The sequence below is a fragment of the Dunckerocampus dactyliophorus genome, chromosome 4 (genome assembly GCF_027744805.1).
Source record: "Dunckerocampus dactyliophorus isolate RoL2022-P2 chromosome 4, RoL_Ddac_1.1, whole genome shotgun sequence".
Taxonomy (NCBI): domain Eukaryota; kingdom Metazoa; phylum Chordata; class Actinopteri; order Syngnathiformes; family Syngnathidae; genus Dunckerocampus; species Dunckerocampus dactyliophorus.
Window position 1 is genome coordinate 33,539,179 of NC_072822.1, and position 19,285 is coordinate 33,558,463.

The 19,285-nt window shown below is 41.5% G+C and overlaps 1 protein-coding gene across 2 annotated transcripts; it reads left to right on the plus strand.

Annotated features, from left to right (window-relative positions):
* Nucleotides 1-9: 9 nt before the first annotated feature.
* rnft2 (ring finger protein, transmembrane 2) lies at nt 10-18,071 on the plus strand. 2 transcript variants are annotated; one of them, XM_054774220.1, is made up of 10 exons: nt 10-146; nt 237-314; nt 577-1,103; nt 1,180-1,256; nt 1,473-1,573; nt 1,842-1,995; nt 8,640-8,789; nt 15,319-15,384; nt 15,461-15,562; nt 15,648-18,068. In XM_054774220.1, the coding sequence occupies exons 2-10, from the start codon at nt 268-270 to the stop codon at nt 15,780-15,782; spliced, it is 1,359 nt and encodes a 452-aa protein (XP_054630195.1). In that variant the 5' UTR covers nt 10-146; nt 237-267; the 3' UTR covers nt 15,783-18,068. The 2 variants fall into 2 exon arrangements, with proteins under 2 accessions (XP_054630195.1, XP_054630196.1); XM_054774221.1 differs by lacking the exon at nt 10-146 and having other exon boundaries at nt 238-314; nt 15,648-18,071.
* Nucleotides 18,072-19,285: the final 1,214 nt, after the last annotated feature.

The window sequence follows — 19,285 nt, forward strand, 5'->3', positions numbered from 1 at the left end:
GATTGGTCCGTACGGTATCACGTCACCCGGAAGTTGTTCGCCCTAAAAAAAAAAACGGCGAAGCGTCTGTCACAGCAACAATTAAGCTATCTAACCTGAAATTAACAATGAAAAGCGCCGAAGGGGAACTCCTCGAACAAATTAAGGTACAATTTTGTAACGTATCACCGAAGAATCATGTCTTTGAAAACAATGGTGCCTTTGACAGATACCTGATACTAAATGTTTCTCATCAGGGCTGCTTCATGTACTGAGGAGCGGTGTGCCATGCAGAGGAGACATAGCAGCAACACGGATGGCATACCCTCAGAAAGGTGGCCCTACAATGTCTTTTTTTTACCACATATAATTCATTTTGTACAAAACAAGACCGCCTCAGAGTGCCATAGCATACAATGGATGTAGGAAGTGCATCCCTGCTATAGAAGTGTATGGTGGCTTACATGCAGAACTGATCCAAAACCATAAACACACAAACCCCGTAAAACAACCACTGAAATGTGACCTAATTTTAAGTGTGACTGTAGAGTTGAATTGCAAAAGACACGTGTGATGCAGATGTTGCTGTCTGTTCAGGAGCCGTAGCCAAACTCTGGGATCAGAGAGCAGCCTGGACGAAGGGGGCGTGTTTGACTGCTTGAAGCCTGACTCGCCCACGTCGCCGCAACAAATCTTTTCCGGCTTGGTGGGTGTCCCCTCCGGGACCGTGTCTTCTGCCCAGTTCCAGGCGGCGAGTTTAGTTCTGGGCTCGCCCCCGGAAGTTTTCATCCAGATGACGGCGTCATCTCGGGAAGAAGGCGCCGCCCGCCGTCCTGAGGTGGCCCCGTTCCTTCCTCGCCCGCCCCAACATCATCACCACCATCACCACCAACACCACCATTTCCACCACCCGCCCCTGCAGCACAGGACCTCCTCTCTGCTCCAGCAGGCCACGGCGGCAGCCGGCTCGGAGAGGCGCGGCTCCAGGGAGGAGGGCGGCCAGGAGGACCCGTCCACGCCGGCGCCAGCCTTGTCGGAACTCAAAGCGGTGGTCACTTGGCTGCAGAGGGGCTTTCCTTTCATCCTCATTCTCCTGGCCAAAGTCTGCTTTCAGCATAAGCTTGGTAAAGCCGCGCCCCAATGTTGCTACCTGCCAGCATTTTTCATGGCTGCTGATGTTGTTGTGCATTTGTGTGGCAGGTATTGCTGTGTGTGTGGGAATGGCCAGCACGTTCGCCTACGCCAACTCTAATTTTAAGCACCAAGTGTCGCTACGGGTAAAGAACATTTCAATACAATTACAGCAGAACTAATTACAGTCCATCTGTGGCAGTCCACATGCATCGGTCGTGGGCCGCCAGAAATAGATAAATGTGTAAGAAAGACTGCAGGAAGACCAAAATACGGATGATTGGGTGTGGTGGCCACTCAGGAAATTTACAAGAGGGGCGTTGGGAAAGGTCGACATTAGCATGCGTTTGCATGTGTTTCAGGAGGAGCGTTCATTATTGGTCGCCCTGTGGATCATGCTGTTCCTCTCTGGTAACGTCGCCTACGTTTACTACGCTTTCAGCCAAGAGGAGCTGTACAACAGGTACCAGCAGACAGTCTCTTTGCCTGCCATCGTCACTTATGTTCAATTCAGTTCTTCTTTTGTTGTGTCGGCCATTTCATTTGTTCTTTCTGTCGGCAGACTTCCTGTTCTTGTCTGCTTGTGTCCTGTGAGTATGTTTTTTGGTTTGTTTTGATCATATTTTTTTTTCCCACATGACGTTCATGAGCGTGGCTGTTGCGTGTCGTCCTGTCACAACTGATCATGAAGCATAGAGTTACTCTGCTTATTGTGCGTGTGTCTCTTCCAGCCTCATGTTTTCAAAGCCTAAACTCAACAGCTTTGACTTCTTTGACCTCATCTGGGCAGTGGGCATCACTGACTTTGTCCTCAAGTTCATCACCATTGGCCTAAAATGCATCGTCCTATTCCTACCCAAGATCCTCTTGGCCTTCAAATCCAGGGTGAGAAACACACGTACTTTCATTCCTGTTTTTAAGGACCTTCTGCAAAATAAACGCTAGTCAAAGATCCTTTATGTGACTCATTCACTCGCTCATTCATTCATTCCTCCACTCAGCTGGGCAGAGGAGAAGCTGTGAAGCCGCTGACTCCGCTCTGTGTCCGAGGAATGAATGAATGAGCGAGCGAACGAGTTAAGGCTGTGAGGCGTTGGACGTGCTGCCCAGCCGAGGTCCCGCCCTCGAGACCATATACCTCAACGTGATTGGTTCGTTTAGCAGAGGTCCCGCCTTCGAGACCATATACCTCACCGTGATTGATTGGTTAGTTCGGCCGAGGTCCCACCCTCGAGACCATATACCTCACCGGAAATGGTTCGTTCAGCTCCGCACACAACAAGTGTCATTCATATCAAAGTTGCGGGCCACACGAATATTAATCTTTCATATTAAGACGGGGCCGCAAACTATCGTCCTGGGGGTCGCAAGTCTGAGACCCCTGGTGTAGGCTGCATACGCTACCACTCATGGATTTGTGACTCCCTAATGCATTAATAAAGTTGATAAAATCAAAACAAGTTGGTTCCATTCCCAGTGTCACAGTGCCCTCTACTGGTCAAGCTGCAAACCTACCTGCAAATACAATAACAACAGCATCCATCTTCACTCGCCAAGAAGATAGTTCTGTCTCAAGGTATGTTGGCGTATTTTGACTTGTACGTAACTTACAAATAACGTGTGTGAACGGGCGTCAACGATCGCATAACTTATTGCCCGCGGATGCGGGACGTATTAATCATACGTTGACATACGTCGAAATGTTTTGTGCATGCACAAAATTTTTAGACGACTTGGACGTACTATGACGTATGCCGTCGTGCTTCAGCGTGCTCTTAACTTATACAAAACTTACCCATAACTTATTGGACGTACACCAGCGTATTGACCAATTTTTTTCATACGTTGGCGTAAGCTGGCTAAATCGTCAAGGTGTGACAGGGCCTTGAAAGACCTCCTGCAAAATAAACGCTAGTCAAATATCCTTTATGTGACAGGAGCTTTCGGCTGCTTTTAAGCACCTCCGCAAAATAAACGCTAGTCAAATGTCCTTTATGTACTTGGCTGTTTTTAAAGGCCTTCTGCAAAATAAACGGTAGTCAAAGATCCTTTATATGCCAGGAGCACCTGGGTATTCTGAAGGACCTGCTGCAAAATAAACGCTAGTCAAACATCTTTTATATGACAGGAGCATCCTTCTGTTTTTAAGGCTATACTGACAAAAAAAAAAGCTAGTCAAAGATCCTCTGTACGGTATGACTGGAGCAGTCTACCGTCTTTAAGGATGCACGGGCATGGGCGGAGAGTTACGTGGCCCTGATGTTAGAGGATGTAATGAGTCCCTGAGGGCAGGATGCTGACCACAGCTTCTTTTCCCCAAACAACACAAGTCTGGTCTGATAAAAGTGTAGAAAAGAAGAATTTGTCGTCTTCCCCTTTTGCTAAACCTGGCTCACATTCATGTGATACATCTTCAGAAGCTCCTCTTCATCTGAGTGTTCCCTTTGAACATCTACGTGACAGCAAAAACTCCAGCCACACACACACACTTGCTTCACAACACACTGTTCTTCTCCCAGCCGTTTCTTGTAGTTGTAGTTCTTGTAGTCACATCCTCCCAAGCTCATCTAGGTCATTCATATGGTGATTGTCCAACTTCAAAGTCATTCTCAACCTTCACGAATGCTTTTCTTGCTGACAGTGCTCCCGCCTCCTTTAACATCATGAACTATCCCATCTCTTGTTATTTTGGGCTGGTCCCTCACTTTTCTCACGATCATCCTTAGCCTTCACTAAAACTTTTCTTGCTGAAAGTGCTCCCAACTTCCTTGACATCATGAACCAGCTCCTCCCTTGTCATACTGGGCTGGTCCCTCACCTTTCTAATGATCCTCCTTACCCTTTACTAATGCTTGTCTTGCTGACTGTGCTCCCAACTACTTTGACATCATGAACCAGCTCATTGTGGGCTGGTCCCTCACCTTTGCCTCATGATCATCCTTACCCTTCACTAATGCTTTTTTTGTTGACTGTGCTCCCAACTTCCTTGACATCATGAACCAGCTCCTACCTTGTCATTCTGGGCTGGTCCCTCACCTTTCTCACAATCCTCCTTACCCTTTACTAATGCTTTTCTTGCTGACTGTGCTCCCAACTCCCTTGACATCATGAACCAGCTCATTGTGGGCTGGTCCCTCACCTTTGTCACGATCATCCTTACCCTTTGTGATTGACTGTTCTCTTGTATTTATTTCATTTCCTAAATATTAGCCATGTCTTCCTCACCAAGCTTCTTCTTGATGGTCTTTCAGAGGCGTTTCTCCCCATACCTGACCTAAGCAGCTCCTTAGGGCCTCGCAATATAATTTGTCGTTAACTAGCCCCCAATTCGGCCCCCAAGCCAAATCCTGCTTAGGGCTGCTCTGTGTCCACAACCGTTACTGAGGACTTGTCCAGTCTACACAACAACACTACAATGTACTCAATACAGCACAGACCTTGGCCTTGGCCCGATGATCCTCCGCATGTCTGCCTGACTTCTTTTGCTGGAAAATAAAGCCGTGGTAGGTGATACTATTCCACTCATGTCCACCACAGCTCCATCTGATGGGTCACTGCCCCGCTTGACCCCAGTGCAGGCAGACTGTATTAATGTCATTAATGATACATTTCCTGTGCTAAGTAACTTTGAACTAACGTGGAAATCAAAACATAGCCTCCCAGAGTTGTGCTTCACTGTACTCGTGTTATGAAAAGGGAAACCCTTCCAGAGAACTGTGAGTCACTGTAATGCATATTTTTATGTGAGATTATTCATTGATTCCGGAACAATTGCTGACTCTCTGCAAAAAGATACAAAAAATAGCATCAAATGGAATTTGGGGGCGCCCAAACTCTCACTCCCGCTTTGCGTTCTCGTCCCACTCTTGACCCCTTCAACCATACTGTTCATATCTCTTGCATGTGCTATCGCTTCATAAGGCAGTGTTGTGTTATTGAATATTCCTGGATTACATTGAGACCGGTTTGTCTTTTCTCTTGTGCAAAGTGGCGGTTATCATAACTGGCTGCATGTTGGTCTCACACGAATACATGGGAAACAAATTGTTTGCTAAATTATCTTTAGTGCAAAATAACACAATGACAGAATAAAATAAAAAAAAACTACCTGCTGCCTTTGCTTTAAAGGGCAGCAGCTGTACCATTCCACCACCATGGACTGACATTTCAGTAGGCGAGTTGGTGTTTCTCTCCTGCCTCGGGCTAGCTTGGTACTCTATGCCTCACAGCAGCAATGTGCGTCCTCCGCGTGTTTGCAGAGAAAGTGCCCCCTTGCGCAAAATGTGCCCCTCCCCCATTGTTCGTGTTGCCCTACACGCAGCTCATGTTCTGCCTGTAGAAAATAATGAACACATGTAGACATGCTAAGAAGTTGTATATATCTCAAGAAAAAAAATGCATCTCAGCTTTGCCATATAGAGTGCTGTGAAAAAGTGCTGCTGATTTCTTATTTTTTTGCATGTTTGTCACGCTTAAATGTTTCAGATCATCAAACTAATTGAAATATTAGTCAATGACAACACAACTGAACACAAAATGCAATTTTAAATGAAATTTTGTATTATTAAGGGCGAAAAAATTCCAAACCTACACGGCCCTGTGTGGAAAAAAGTGTTTGACCACCACATTAAAACATAACCTATCAGTCTGGAAAAGGTTATAAAGCCATTTTTTCAGCTTTGGGACTCTAGCGAACCACAGTGAGAGCCATTATCCACAAATAGCGAAAACATGGAACAATGGTGAACCTTACCAGGAGTGGCCAGCCAACCAAAATTACCCAAGAGCACAGCAACGACCACACAACAAAATTTAAAGAACTACAGGCCTCACTTGCCTCAGTTAAGGTCAGTGTTCATGACTCCACTATAAAAAAGACACAGAGCAAAAAAGGCCTCTATGGTTCCAAGACGGAAACCACTGCTGAACAAAAAGAACATTAAGGCTCATCTCAATCTGATGATCCCCAAGACCTTTGGGAAAATACTCTGTGGTCTGACGAGACAAAAGTCAAACTTTTTGGACGGTGTGTGTCCCATTACATCTGTCGTAAAAGTAATGCCGCATTTTAGAAAAAGAACATCATACCAACAGTAAAATATGGTGGTGGTATTGTGATGGTCTGGGGCTGTTTTTCCGCTTCAGGGAGACTTGCTGTGGTAAATGTATCCTTGAATTCTGCTGTCTATCAAAAAATCCTGAAGGAGAATGTCCGGCCATCTGTTGGTGACCAACTTAGGTTCTGCAGCAGGACAATGATCCAAAACACACCAGCAAGTCCACCTCTGAATGGCTGAAGACTTTGGAGTGGCTTAGGCAAAGTCCTGACCTGAATGGCATGACCTTAAAAAGGCGATTCATGCTGGAAAACCCTCCAGTGTGGCTGAATGACAGCAATTCTGCAAAGATGAGTCGGCCATAATTCCTCCACAGCGCTGTAAGACACTCATTGCAAGTTCTTGCAAACACTTGATTGGCCAACCAGTTATTAGGTTTAGGGGGCAATCCCTTAATAATAAAAAGTTTCATTTAAAAACTGCATTTTGTTTTCAGTTGTGTTGTCATTGACTAATATTTATATTTGTTTGATGATCTGAAACATTTAAGTATGACAAACATGCAAAACAAATAAGAAATCAGGAAGGGGGCAAACACTTTTTCACACCACTGTGGGTGGAAAAGCCTATTGTTAATATCAACTTTGGTCTTTTCTGTTTGGTCCATTTTTTCCCCACAAATATTTCAACCAACTTTTGAAATAATCATCATCAACTTTCTATTTGTAATATTACAACTTTATTCCCATAGGATTCTGACATTATTCCCATGATATAACTTTTTCACCAACCTAATTTTCCAAATCTATTTTGTTTTTATTTGTTTCTCATAATATTATGACTTTGTTATAAAATGTATATTTTTTATTTAATATTTCAAGTAATTGCTAGTAAAATTCCTCGTAAAAATTGCGACTTTTTTTGGAATTAGAATGTGACTTTTTTTTTTCTCTTAACTCTGAGCTCTTTTTCATTTTTTTTCTCCACTACTTTTTAAAGAAAATTTCCAGCTATTTCAACTTTTGTTTTGTAAATTTTCTTCTCGTAATTATCACTTAATTCTCATAATATTTAGACTTCATTCTCATGGCATTATAACTTTTTTTGCAACCTAATTTTCCAAAAATGACAATTTTATTTTGTTTTGTTTGTGTCTCATAAGATTGCAACGTAAAAAAGATACATATTATTTCTTTAATATGTCAACAAATTATGATTTTTTTCTCGTTAGAATGTTACTTTTATCCTCTTCATATGTTGACATTATTCTCTTAAAGTTACAGCTTTTTTCCATTTTTTTCTCCATTACTTAAAAAAAAAAATCCAAATATTTCAACTTTCTTGTAATTTTTTTTTTGTAATTCTCACTTCATTCCCATAATATTTTGACTTTATTCTCATAGCATTGTAACTTTTTTTGCAACCTAATTTTCCAAAAATTACAACTTTATTTGTTGTTTTGTTTGTCTTTCATAATATCATGAGAGACATGTCTTTTATTCTTTAGTATTTCAACTTGATGTTATTTTTAGTTATTTTTCCTCATAATATTACAACGTTATTGCTGTTACATTATAACTTTTTTGTTTTAATATTTTGACTTTACTCTTTTAAAGTTACTGTTGATTTTTTTAAGAATGTGCTGCAGGCCAATAAGAAAACGACCACGGGCCGCAAACAACCCACGGGCAACACTCCGTCTACGTAGTTATTTTTAAGGATAAACACAACATGCAGATGTCTTCACATCGCCATAAGTAGGAACAAAAAAGGAAATTTTGTGCCTATTCCTCAGCGGACAAAGGAGTCACGTTCATGAAAGCTAAAAAAAGCAGAAACAAAGTAAGTCTTAACTCCTTGGCTGGCATCCAAAGCTTAAATTTGACAGTTTTGGCGTGGGTGTGATGGGCACGGTGGGACACGAGGCTGCGGGGACAATAAGTAAGATGAATTAGGCTCTGGTCGAGACTTCCTTGCCTTGCAACCTGGCTGCAAGTGCCTCTTCACCCACAGCCATCCGTCTTTGTCAGTGAGCATCCAGAAGTTATTAGACCAGCCAACAGGGCGACTCTGAGTCGATGTCTCTCTGAGGTATTAACGTGGAGCAGGTGGAGAGAGCCGCCGGCGCCTTTTTTTCACCGTGTCGGCAAACCGGCCTGGACGGCGGCCATGTTTGTGCTGCAGGCGCGCCTTGCGTTTAAGCTTTTAATACCACGCTGCTCTCCGCTAGATAGAGAAAGAGCCGGAAGACGTTTGCTGCTTTCTTGAGTTAAGCACATTCAGAGAGCACATGCACTCACCTTTCTAGTTTTGGCGTCATCTTCAAAGTGTTGATGGCTACCGCTACAGAAAAAAAAATCCCATCTAATTAAAGTTAATTTTTAGGAGAGGCGAGGAGAAGATGTAAAGTAAGCGGACTCGCATTCAAAGCACTCCAGCGTCGGGTAAAATGTTCTTCAACTTGTTTTTCAGGGCAAGGTCTACCTACTGATCGAGCAGCTGAGCCAGCTGTTTCGGGCGCTGGTGCCTATCCAACTGTGGTACAAGTACATCATGGGAGAAGACCCCTCCGGCAGCTACTTCCTGGGAGCGACGCTCATTATCATCTACAGCCTCTGCAAGGTGCTTCTTTGTTGCATGCCTTCCTATTCATTTTATTCTTATTGTTAATTTAATTAACAATAATAATTAATATAATTATTATTATTAATAATAATGTTAATTTTTTTTGTAAGTCTATTTTCTTTTGATACATTTTTTTCAGTTTGTTTTTATTTTTTTCAAATGATTATGAATGTAAACCAAAAACTTTCCATTGGAACTTTTTTGACTTTCTATTCACATGACACCCAGAGGGTCATATCCCTGTCATGACAGATGCAGGAAGTAATTCCCCCGAAAGCTGAAGTTTGCAAACAAAACAAAAAAACCCAAAGCCAAAAAGGTGCTATTGATTCAATCTCAACTTGATGCAACAAGTTGAGCTACATATAAAACAAAAGTCACCACAGTCCTCACATTTCAGAAATAATTTTATTCTATCCTGTGAAGGGACAACACTGTAGAAAATTAACCTTGATGTATTTTAAGAGTAGTCAGTGTACAGCTTGTATAGCGCCACAAGTCAGCATTCACAGCCCCCCAAATTTGCAGATTTTTTTTATTTTAAAATAAGTATTTAATTTTAATTCATTAAATGTACACAATTTTTGCATGATTATATATATAATATATTAAATTACAATATTAAATTATATAATATTTACATAAATATATATAAAAAATATTTATATAAAATCTAAAATTATTATTAGAAAATATAAAAACATTACAATTATATATATATACAGTATATATATATATATATATATATATATATGCTTTTTTTCTTTTTTTTTCACAAAACACATCTCATTCACCCGAAGTTGATAACAGTTCATAAATACGTGATGATACGGGTAAAATGTACAGCATACATGTACCGTTGTTACATTTGTTCATATTTATGTCTTAATGCTTCACTGGTAATGTTTTTTTTGTCAAGCGTTGAGATTTGTTGTGCAGTCTTTGAACGCACCACAGTTGCTGTGAGATGCTGTACCTATACGTCTTATGTAACTTTTAAGTACATGAGGCATTTCGCTCCGATTGCAAATGTTGATCCGAAATCGGAGGAGTCAACTTCAAGCTAGCGGGAGGTTTCGGAGGAGGGGTGCGGGTGAGCATTGTCAACAAGTCATTTTCATGGACATCTCAATTACTTGCGATTTTTCTCTGGTGGTCCCGGAAGATCACCCCCGCGAAAGGTGGGGAACTACTGTATTGATTTGACTACCCACTGAAAATGAGCCAACACACAACCATTATCAACCATTATCATCATTGAGGGTCAGGGGTGGGGTTGGTTTGGGTGGGGGCTTTCTGAAGTTAACCACGGATTTACGGTGGTCTTAAAAAGTGTTTGTCCCAGTCCTGATTTCTTATTTTTTTGCATGTTTGTCACACTTAAATGTTTCAGATCATTAAACAAATTCTAATATTAGCCAATGAAAACACAACTGAACACAAAATGCAGTTTTTAAATGAAACGTTTTATTATTAAGGCAGACAAAAATCCAAAGCCACATGTCCCTGTGTGGAAAAAGTGATTGCCCCCTAAACCTAATAAGTGGTTGGGCCCCCCTTAGCAGCAACAACTGCAATCAAGCGTTTGTGATAACTTGCAATGAGTCTCTTACAGCGCTGGGGAGGAATGTTGGCCCACTCATCTTTGCAGAATTGTTGTCATTCAGCCACATTGGAGGCTTTTCCAGCATGAAGCGCCTTTTTAAGGTCATGCCACAGCATCTCACCACGGGGGTATGCTGGAGCCTATCCCAGCTGACTTCGGGCGACGGGGGGGTACACCCTGGACTGGTCGCCAGCCATTGGCAGGGCACATATAGACAACCATTCACACTCACATTCATACCTATGGACAATTTAGAGTTGCCAATTAAGCTAACATGCATGTTTTTGGAAATCGGAGTACCCGGAGAAAACCCACACACACACGCACGGAAAGAACATGCAAACTCCACACAGAAATGCCCAAGGGAGAATCGAACCCAGGTGGTGTGATGTTCTTTTTCTGAAATGCGGCGTTACCTTTACGCCAGATGTAATTGGACACACACCTTCCAACAAGTTCAACTTTTGTCCCGTCAGACCACAGAGTATTTTCCCAAAGGTTTTGGGGATCATCAAGATGTTGTCTGGCAAAATTGAGATGACCCTTAATGTTGTTTTTGTCTTGGAACTCTGCCATGCAGGCCGTTTTTACTCAGTGTCTGTCTCATGGTGGAGTCATGAACACTGACCCTTCCTGAGACAAGTGAGTCTGCAGTTCTTTAGATGAGTCATGAGTCTTGGTTGCGTCTTCGCTGTGGTCTTGAGGTCATTTAGGCTGGCTGGCCACTGCTGGGAAGTTTCACCACTGTTCCATGTTTTGGCCATTTGAGGATAATGGCTCTCAGTGTGGTTTGCTGGAGTCCCAAAGCTTTAGAAATGGCTTGATAAACTTTTTTCAGACAAATCTCAATCATTGTTGCTGTCATTGACTAATATTTAAATTTGTTTGATGGTCTGAAACATTTAAGTGTGACAAACATGCAAAAAACACTTTTTCATTCCACTGTACATGACAAAGCTGAGATGCAGTTTGCTTTCCAAAATATCAAAGTGGCAAAGTTGCATCCTTTCATTTTTCACTGTGTAGCCCTCGCTGGAAAAAGTTTGGACACCCCTGAAATAAATAAATATGAGGGGAGGCATTAATTGTCACTTTTTCTTTTTTTAAGTTTTGTTTTTTATTTATATTTAATTTATATATATATATATATATATATATATATATATATATATATATAAACTAAACTAAACTTTTTCATATGGGTATGGGGGGATTGAGCCTCGCAAGCTTTCAATTGAGAGCCGAGCTGCGCCTCTTCAAATGAAAAACCACCTCTTTCTTTCCAGTTACACTTCCCAGCTTCCTCCATGACAGCGACTGTGCAGTCATGTTATTGCCAATGAACAATGACAATGTGATCAAAGTTCCGTTCTCACGGCATTTTTTGACCCTTTCCTTTAATACACCGTGAGCCATCTGTTCATTGGGAGTGGGAGGACACTCGTCTGGCGGTGGCGATGTCACCTGATGGCCCACACGGTGCGCCTCGCCAGGCCCGTCGGTGTGACGAACTGCAGCTGCCAATAGCAGCCGGAGCTTTTTGCATATGAATAACACCGCGGAGGAGCTGTCTCAAGATATGTGCGGTGATGACTTCACTCGGAAAAAAGAACTCAGCAGGTGACACGAGTCTGAGTGGACGACGCCAGATGAGGAAGGCTGCATTCCAGAGGCCCATGCTCTGTGGAGGAAGTGGCGCCTTCCCGCAGTTCATTTAAGAAAGACATACATAAAATAAAGGACGGATTTTGTAAGTAGAGTAAAAGAGTAAAATAAGAGATAAGAGTAAAATACAGCCAAAAAACCCACAAGTGGTTTGCGTCATTAGAAATGAGTGACATTATCCCGTGTTTTTAAACAACTGAACATGAAGTTATTGGCTTATGGGTGTCGGCTTCATTTCGGGCACTTTATAACACACACGGGTGATTAAAAAAAAAAAAAAGGTTTCCTGGATGCTGGTTTTAAATATAATGTACACATTGTATTCATTCTAGTTGTTGCTGCAGTACCCAGCATGCTTTGCAGGCACTTTCTTTTTAAATAACAGTTAAAGTTATGTGTTTGTGTTGGTGCTTTGTGGTTGTTACCCATATAGGATAGTAGTTCATTGTTGTTGTTCTACTTTTGGGTTTGCACTATGAGTAAGACTGTCAGTTGCACTCGGTTGCGGTGTGTTGTCAAGCAAGTTGGTGGCTTCTAACCATGAGATGTTATGATGCCATCTGCTGGATGATGTTAGAATGACACCCCATTCAGACCAGACCAAGAGTGTCTAAACTTTTTCCACTACATGGCGAGGGCCATATAGTGGAAAATGGAAGAACGCAACTTTGCCACTTTGATATTTTGTAAAGCAACACATGTAGGCATGATAAGAATGTATATATATTTCAAGAAAAAAAAACAGCATCTCTGCTTTGTGATTATAGATAAAAACGTGTATAATTATGAATGAACTATTGCGTTTGTTGTTTTTTCCCCATTTTTGCTGTTGTTTTTTAAAATTTTCCAAATATTTCAACATTCTTCTTAAAGCATCTTCATAAATGTTCTTCTCGTATTTATTTTCATAATATTTTTATTTTATTCCCATAATATAACTTTTCCTGCAACCTAATTTTCCAAAAATTACAGCTTTATTTTGTATTGTTTTTTTTTTCTCAAAATATTCTGACTTAAAAAAATATATTTTTTCTTTAACTCATTCAGTCCCAGCCATTTTTCAAAAGATAACCCCTTCACTACCGAACATTTTAGACGATCTTCCAAGGCACACAGAATATTGTAGTGTATGGCTATATAAACATGGAACCTACCAAAAGAAAGATTAGACTCCCGTCTTTCATCTGGAAAAAAAGTTAGTTTCTACCTTTTTCTGTTCTTTAGTAATCAGCGGTAAAACATAGGTAAGTTTCAGGAAAATACCAGTTCCCAACTAAAAAAACAGAGAAAATCAGCTTTTTTGTGAAAATATACATGTGTGTGCATTTGTGTGCATGCAGCGCATGTGCGTGTGCATGCGTTAAAATTTCCCTACAGTGCGTAACCTTCTGCACGCTACACTCCTCCACGTTTTTCCACTTCCTCCTTGCAGTCACGTATGTTTTTTCCATTCGCAAGCTCTTATCAAATGCACTTCTGCCAGCTTGTGGCCGTTTTCATGGCTTAAAACTGTTCTAAAAGTGACATCCGTTATTGTGCAGTTGCATCATCGCCTCTATTTGCCTCTTGTGCAAAAAATCCCCCGTAAAAAACGTATTAATACGTCTTTGAGATTGGGCATTCAGTTTTATAAAAATGTAGAAATAGATCTTTGGTATTGAATGAGTTAGTAAATCAACTGTATGCTACAAAAATTGCATTATTTTTCCTCAGAATATTATTGGTTTCTTCTTGTAAAATTACAGCTGTTTTTTCCATTTCTGCTGTTGTGTTTTTGTTACATTTTCCAACTATTTCAACTTTCTTCTTGTAACTTCTCATAATGACTTTATTTCCAGAATAGTTTGACTTTAATCTCATAACATAACTTTTTCCTCAACCCAATCTTCCAAAAGTCATAATTTTATTTGTTTGTTTTTTTTCTCAAAATATTGTGACTTTTTAGAAATATATATTTTTTCTTTAATATATCAACTCTCTGCTACTAAAATGACATTATGTTTCCTCATAATATTATGGGTTTATTATGTGACTTTTTTTCTTGATATTTTCACTTTATTCTCGTAAAATTACAGCTGTTTTTTCCATTTCTGATGTATTTTTTGTTGTACTGTATTTTCCAATTTTTGCAACTTTCTCCTTGTAATTTTTTTTATCATAATTGTGACTTTATTTCAGTAATATTTTAACTTTAATCTCGTAACATCCTAACTTTTTACGCTAAATAGTTTTCCGAAAATGACACCTTTTATTTGTTTTTTGGTTGTTTTCCATCAGATTACCACTTAAAAAATATATCATCTTTTTCTTTAATATTTCAACTTTTTCCTCATAATATTACAGCGTCATTCTCGTAAAATTACAACTTTGTTTCGTTAGATTAGAACATTTTTCTTTTAATATTTTTGCTTTATTCTTAAAATTACTGCACATCCGCCGCAGGTCAATAGGCCGCAAATGCCCCCCGCGGGCTGCACCACTGTATTAGAATTTTTAAACATGTGTTTTGCTTTTTTAGTTTTTTCGCTCACTTTCTGTCTCCTTCACATTATTCCTCTCTCTTAGACCAGGGGCTCTCAAGTGGTCTCAAACTGGGACCCACATTTTCCAATGGTCAAGAAGTCGCAACCCACTTTTATTTCAGTCATTTAAAATGTTTTATTTATTTTCTCATTTGTTTCCACTTGTTTTTATTTTTATAATATTTTACACTTTCAAGTCATTTTTCTTTTTATTTCGATTTATTTTTTACCCATTTATTAAAGTCATTTTAATTTTTATTTATTTTTTACACTTTTGTGAAATTGCTTTTATTGTTGTGGGTTTTTTTTTTTACACTTTTATTTACCGGTAAGTGTTTTTTATTTGTATTATTTTTACACTATCTTTGAAGTCCAACCAAGTAAATGTATTTGTTTTTTCAAATCATCTTTTGAAACATTAATAGACATAATTACATGTCCAAAATGCATTTTTTGAATATTAGCCACCAAATCAGATATACTGTGTCACTGTGCAATGAAGACATACAAAGGATGAAGATGACTAAAATATTGTTCAATTTTCCTTCAAAACACGACAGACATTAGTTGAATATGACATCTTTTAATGTCATTTTTGACTTGCTGTCTGCGACCCACCCGGAATGGATCTGCGACCGACTTTTGGCTCCCGACCCACCAGTTGAGAAGCCCTGTCTTAGACGATGACGTCACGTAGCAACTTTTTGATGTTGTGTGTTGTGTATTTCTTTAGTCTTTTGACGTCTGCGGCCGAGCGTCCGCCCTCCGCAAGGCTGTGGTGTTGCTCTGTCGCCCTCAGGTGAGGCCCTCCTCTTCCCGTCTTTATGACTTCATTCGCCGTAACTGAGCTTAACCGTGACTTCCCCACCCCGCAGAGTTACGGCGTGCGGGCCGGCAGCCAGCAGTGCAACGAGGCGGGCGACGTCTGCGCCATTTGCCAGGCCGACTTCCGAGATCCTGTAGCTCTCCTGTGTCAGGTAAGGCGGCGGCGATGGGGAGGCGAGGGGAGTGGAGGGGAGGCAAACCAACGCTGATGATGGCATGACCGCTCCTCCCCGCCAGCACGTGTTCTGTGAGGAGTGCCTGTCGTCTTGGTTTGACCGGGAGAGAGCGTGCCCGCTGTGTCGCTCCACGGTGGTGGAGACGCTCCGATGCTGGAAGGACGGCACCACCTCCGCTCACTTCCAGATCTACTAAGCTCTCACCGTCATGTCCACGGCACGTCCCAGCTTAAGCCCTAACCTTCGAGCACTTAACGCCGGGACCACTTCACAAACACTGAGCGAATCTCCAGCGCCTTCAGTTTGAGTGTGTTGAGTGTGTGTACATGTTTTACTGTGTTTTACTTTGGCTTTTACTGTCAGTGTGATGATAACCATAGAACCAGAAATGGAACACTCTCTTCGTTGTGTTTATCTCTTTCTCTTCCGTTATTTCCTGCTTGGTGCTTTTATTTTGACATGTGTTTTCTGTTCCTGTTTTACGCTGCAATGAGGGAGCTGGGAGGCGCACCGCTCTATGATTTGTAATCAGGGTTCTATTTAGTTCAGCTTGGCCTTCTGCAAGTGGATTATGGTTACCTGTGTTTTAGCTCTTTACCTCTTTGCAGATATTATTCTTCCTTTCTTCCTGGTGAGGTTTATGTTTGCTTTGTAACGCACCGCCAGGGGAGAGGGTATCACTCTGCAAGAACACCTTCCTGTGAGTAGTTTTACTTAGTTTTATACTTCTTGGGTTAACTTCTGGGCTGATGTGGTATAGACCGGGGTTCTCAACTCAAAAACGCCATTAACATATGTAATATGCAAATGATCTAATTTGGGGGATTTTTGGATGATTTTCATGTATTAATTATTTGTATGCATGCAGATATCATGTAAAAATGTACTTTGTACATGTATTTATGTGTATTACTGTTTCAAACATGACAGGCATACATTTGCTTGGTTTGACTTAAATACAAGTACTAAATAAATGAAGGAATAAATATCAAAATCAGGCTGAAATAAAAGTGTAAAAAAATGATAAAAATAAATAAAAATGACAAAAGTGTAACTAATCAAATAAAAATAAAATGACTTACAGTGGTGTGAAAAAGCGTTTGCCACCTTCCCGATTTCTTATTTCTTTGCATGTTTGTCACATTTGAATGTTTCAGATCACCAAACAAAGTGAAATATTATACACTAAGTCCCCAACTTATGAACACAATTGGTTCCAGACGACCGTTCTTATGTGGAATTGTTCTTAAGTAGGGTAAAAGGTAATATTACCAATGATATAGGTACTACATGTACGTGTATACATATACACTATATGTGTATGTATGTAAATATGAGTTTGGATGCAGTAGTAATATTAAACCAGGATAATGAATGAAAAAAACAATAATAAAAGTGATATAATAATACGTAATGATAAATGTTATTTATCTTTGAAGAGGAGTGGTCGAGCATACGTCGTCGTGGAGGAGGAGGAGGAGATATTGAAAAAAAGGACAAATGGTGGTGGTGGTTAGGCTCTTCTAAAAGAGGTAGTGTTCTGTGGGTGGTGTAGAATTAAGCAGGCCTATTATCTCTTCATAAACTTTAATCACACGCTCTGTCCAGGTTGTATCATACAGCTAACAATGTAGCTTTCCATTTAGCTTTCTCTCCCTATCTGTTGGTCCCATTAGCAGTGTCACAGTGCCCTCTACTGGTCAAGCATGTACAGTATAAATATGGAGTTAATGTACTAAAAGGCAAAATAGATGAAAAAATAGACCAGTCGGCTTGTGTTCATATCTCCGAAAGTTCGCATGTCGGATGTTCGTAAGTTGGGGACCTAGTGTATATGCAGTATATATGATGTTGTCAGGATTGTGTGCTGCGGTACTGCCTTCTACTGTTTCTCTGTTGCAGCACACTCCTGAGCACCTTGATGAGCTGATCATCCTCACCTGTGCCTTATTAAGGAGTGCTATTTAAGCTGTGTGCAATGCTAGGTTCAGTGCCAGATTGTCCCTTTGCTACACCCTGTTCAGCTCCTTCCAGCTTGTTCTTGTGCATTGTGTTTTGGCTTTCTGACCCACGCTCGGCTCACTTGTAAGTACCTATCTACCTGCTTGACGTTCTCAGCAGTAGTTGTATTTTTGGTACTCCTGCTAGTTTTTTGTTAGCAGCTCTTTTAGTTACTTGTCTGTATTTTTCCCTGCTCAGCTCTCCCTGCTAGCAGTGTTTTTTGTTACTAATTCCCGCGACTAGGTCCGGATGTATTTTTGTTGTACTTTGTTTCTTGTGTTGTTTTTGTACCTTTTTGTTATCCCTTTTTGTATTAAAGACCTTTTCTGTTTCACATATTCGACTCTGCATTTTGGATTCCTGTATCACGGCCTTGGCCGTTCGTAACAGAACAATCTGGCCAACTATGGAATCCGCAGAGTTCACACAGTTAAAGGCAGCCCTATCCCAACAAGGTACGCTTGTTGGCAGCCACGAACAATCCCTTCGGGGAGTTATGGAGTCCCTGGCCGCCCTCGCCACTAGCATTAGCGCCATTGAGCAGCATCTGGGACTTGGCGCTCACCCAGGACAGTCGGAGGGTGCCGCTCACTCTTCAGAGGTCGTTAACGTCGCACCTGCAACCAGCGGCAGTAATAGTCACGAGCCTAGCCTCCCACCCCCCCCACGCTTTTCGGGGGAATCTATGGATTGCAGACAATTTTTACACCAGTGTACCCTGATTTTTGACCAGCAACCCAGCACTTACTATTCCGACCAGGCTAAGATAGATTTCATAATGAGCCTACTGACTGATAAAGCAGCGGCGTGGGCTATAGCGGTGAGCAAAGCTAAACCGGAGTTACGCACCTCCTATCCATTTTTTTTGGAGGAGCTACGGCAGGTCTTCGATCACCCTATCCGTAGTAGGGAGGCCGGTAACCAATTGTTGGACCTACGACAGGGTAAACGCTCGGTAGCGGCTTTTTCAGTAGACTTTAGGGTGCTGGCGGCAGAAAGCCGATATGATGATGAGGAGGCTCTCCGCGGAATATTTCGCAAGGCTCTTAACGAGCGGATCAAGGATGAGCTGGCAGTGAGGGAGTTCACCACCACGCTCAACGAGCTTGTCGACCTAGCCATACGGCTGGATAATCGCCTCCGGGAACGTGATCGTGAACGCAGTGAGGGACTACCTGCAGGATCAGCCAAGAACTACCGTCAGGAGTTTCGGCTGATACCACTAACTTCCGGAACCAGCGGAACAGAGGGAGTCCCATCAACGGCGGCCACCGAGGAGATTGCGGAGCCCATGCAACTCGGGGGAAGACGCCTGTCTGCTGCGGAGAGGTCGCGGAGGCTACGACTCCGCCTTTGCCTGTACTGCGGCGAACCCAACCACACCATCAACAGATGCCCCGCGCGCCCGGCACGCCGCGCCGGATCCCCTCCTGACGTCATTAAGGAGACTGGCGCAGGATCGACCGCCGTATCTAAGTCAAGGGAGAATCAGCCTACTCAGGGCCGTTGTGAGTATGCTGAAATGCCTCCGGCGTCGGCTCCGACTCCAAGATTCAAGATTCAAGAGTTTTATTGTCATGTGCATGGTAAAACAGCAGTTATACCATGCAATGAAAATCTTATTCTGTTCATACTCCCAAGAAAAGAAAGGAAACACAAGAAAGAATAAGAACATAAGAAACATAAACACATAAACAT